Source organism: Chaetura pelagica, unplaced genomic scaffold (assembly GCF_000747805.2).
Source record: "Chaetura pelagica isolate M959 unplaced genomic scaffold, ChaPel_1.0 scaffold807, whole genome shotgun sequence".
Taxonomy (NCBI): Eukaryota; Metazoa; Chordata; class Aves; order Apodiformes; family Apodidae; genus Chaetura; species Chaetura pelagica.
The window spans coordinates 1006762-1008780 of NW_009953935.1; the positions used below are offsets into that span (position 1 = coordinate 1006762).

Below are 2019 nucleotides of genomic sequence, written 5' to 3' on the forward strand. Positions count from 1 at the left end.
GTTGACAGCCAGAGCAGGGGCTGTGCCATACTCTGTGGGACACTATGCCTGGTCTGTCTGGGGCAGCCTGGCACTGGAGCTGACATCAGCCCCGGTGCTGAACAGACACCACACAACAGTTTGTCCTCAACCAATGGGAGCAACACCTGGGACAGGAACAGCCTCACAGAAGTCAGCAGAGGCTGCCTGTCCCATAGAGGCCTTTCCCAGAGCCCTGCTCATCTCCTGGGCTGCCTCTCCATCAGCCAGCATCAGGCTTTTCAGCCTTGCCAGAAGTTGTTTCAAAGGAAAACCATTAGGAGCTCAGCCCTGAATGTATTACAGAGAGGGTCTCGCTCTCTCCTCCCCTCCTCATCCTAGGGATATTCTTCTTCAAACCTGCTCTGCAGAAAATACAAAGACCTTTTTCTCCTCACATGCACTTGCTCTCATTTGTGGGCCCATGCATGCGGCTACAGGGAGGACACAGCAGTTAGGCACACGTGAATAACCTCACAATAGCATACCTGGATTTTATTTTATTTTCAATAGTTCTAGAACCAACATATCCCAGGCACAAAGGGATTTGGACCCTACATTTACAACGAATTATCTGTACCAGCCTCTAAGGAAACTGCACAGTAGCCCTGCTAATGGCTTCAAGAGGAAATGCTTCAGGCTCTGGTGGCTGCTGCTGCTCAGGGAATTCTGCTTTCAGCTGCAGCATGCAATAAAAACCTTCCCTTACTGTTGCAGATGTGATGGCTCTCCTGGAGAGAGGAAAGACATTGACTGAGCTAATACCATTAACCACCTCAAAGCACACACAGAGGTTGTAAAGCAACAACCACCTGGTCATTCACTGACAGGGGTTAGATCAAACCAGCCTGTGCATTCTCCAGCGTGCCCTGCCAGCTCTTGGGACTGTATCCCTGCCCTGCTCCCAGTGCTGCCTGCTCCCCCCACCCCAGGAGAAAACAGGCAGGGACAAAGGCCTGGGCATAGACCTAATGCACTTGTGATCTCCACCAAAGTTGATCTCCACTCGCAGTCCCCACCCCCGGGACAGCACTGCAGGATAAGCTCTTCCCCCTCATTGTCTGCACCTTCCCTCCTTGGGAAAGGCAAGAGCAGCTTTGCCTGAGAAAAAGCAGTAAGGTATTTTTTCTTTTGCCAGGTGTAGCTCAGCAGTGCTAGCCTGAGCATGATCTGTGCTTCTATCCAGCTGTGGCCACTGTCACCTGCATCTCGCTGCCTAGTGTGGGCTGAGTGTGACCTGGGCAAGGAGGTGCCCACTCTGTGGGAAGCTCCCCTCTCTCACCATTGCCCCTTCCTGTGCAAACCAGCCCAGCATGGCTGGTTTTCAGACTGATACATGCTGAGGCAATAGTAATAGCTCCTCACCAGTGCAGTGGCAGATTTTGCAATCTGTTTTAATGAGGTATTTACAAGTTCAGAGGCTGGCTCCTTGCACAAGGAGTGTGGCCGGGCCCCGGCAGCTGGTTGGGCTTTTCATCAACATTCCTCCAACTCGCCCAATTGCAGCACAGGCACAGTGGAAAACATTTAGACATCAGAAATGCCAGATTAATTATCTCTTTAATTGATACCTCCACTTGGGGACAAATGAAACCGGAACATCCCTACTGCCCTGGGAACCTGCCACTTACAAACAGATTTACAGCTAAAAATACAGTGGCAGTCCCGTGGCTAATCAACTTCACTGCTTACCCTGGGTGAGGTTATGAAATTGTTTCAGGCTGGGGCTGAGTGCCGAGGGACCAGCTGCATCAGTGCCCAACTGCAGACCTGGTGATGCTGTGCTGTGCATGCTGCTGGGCAATGGGCAGCAAGACCCACACACGAGCCCTACCTGTGAGCCCCACCACAGCCCTGGAGATGTGTGGGTAGGTTCTTGAGCCTGTGATGCAGTCAGAGAGCCCCAACACCAGGCTTCTTGTATGTTCCTGACCCTGTCATTACAGGTTGCAGAGAAAAATCTTATCCCTGTGTCTTGTAACAGACCTGAAGTGCTCGGTG

At 51.9% G+C, this 2019-nt stretch overlaps 1 protein-coding gene across 1 annotated transcript in view; it reads right to left on the reverse strand.

The window, feature by feature from the left end:
- Window positions 1-412: 412 nt before the first annotated feature.
- FAM43A (family with sequence similarity 43, member A) overlaps window positions 413-2019 on the reverse strand; it is a 10710-nt gene continuing 9103 nt past the window's right edge. Inside the window, exon 3 of the mRNA XM_010001738.1 lies at window positions 413-452. Coding sequence (XP_010000040.1) covers window positions 413-452 — 40 coding nt within the window. The remainder of the gene's footprint in view (window positions 453-2019) is intronic.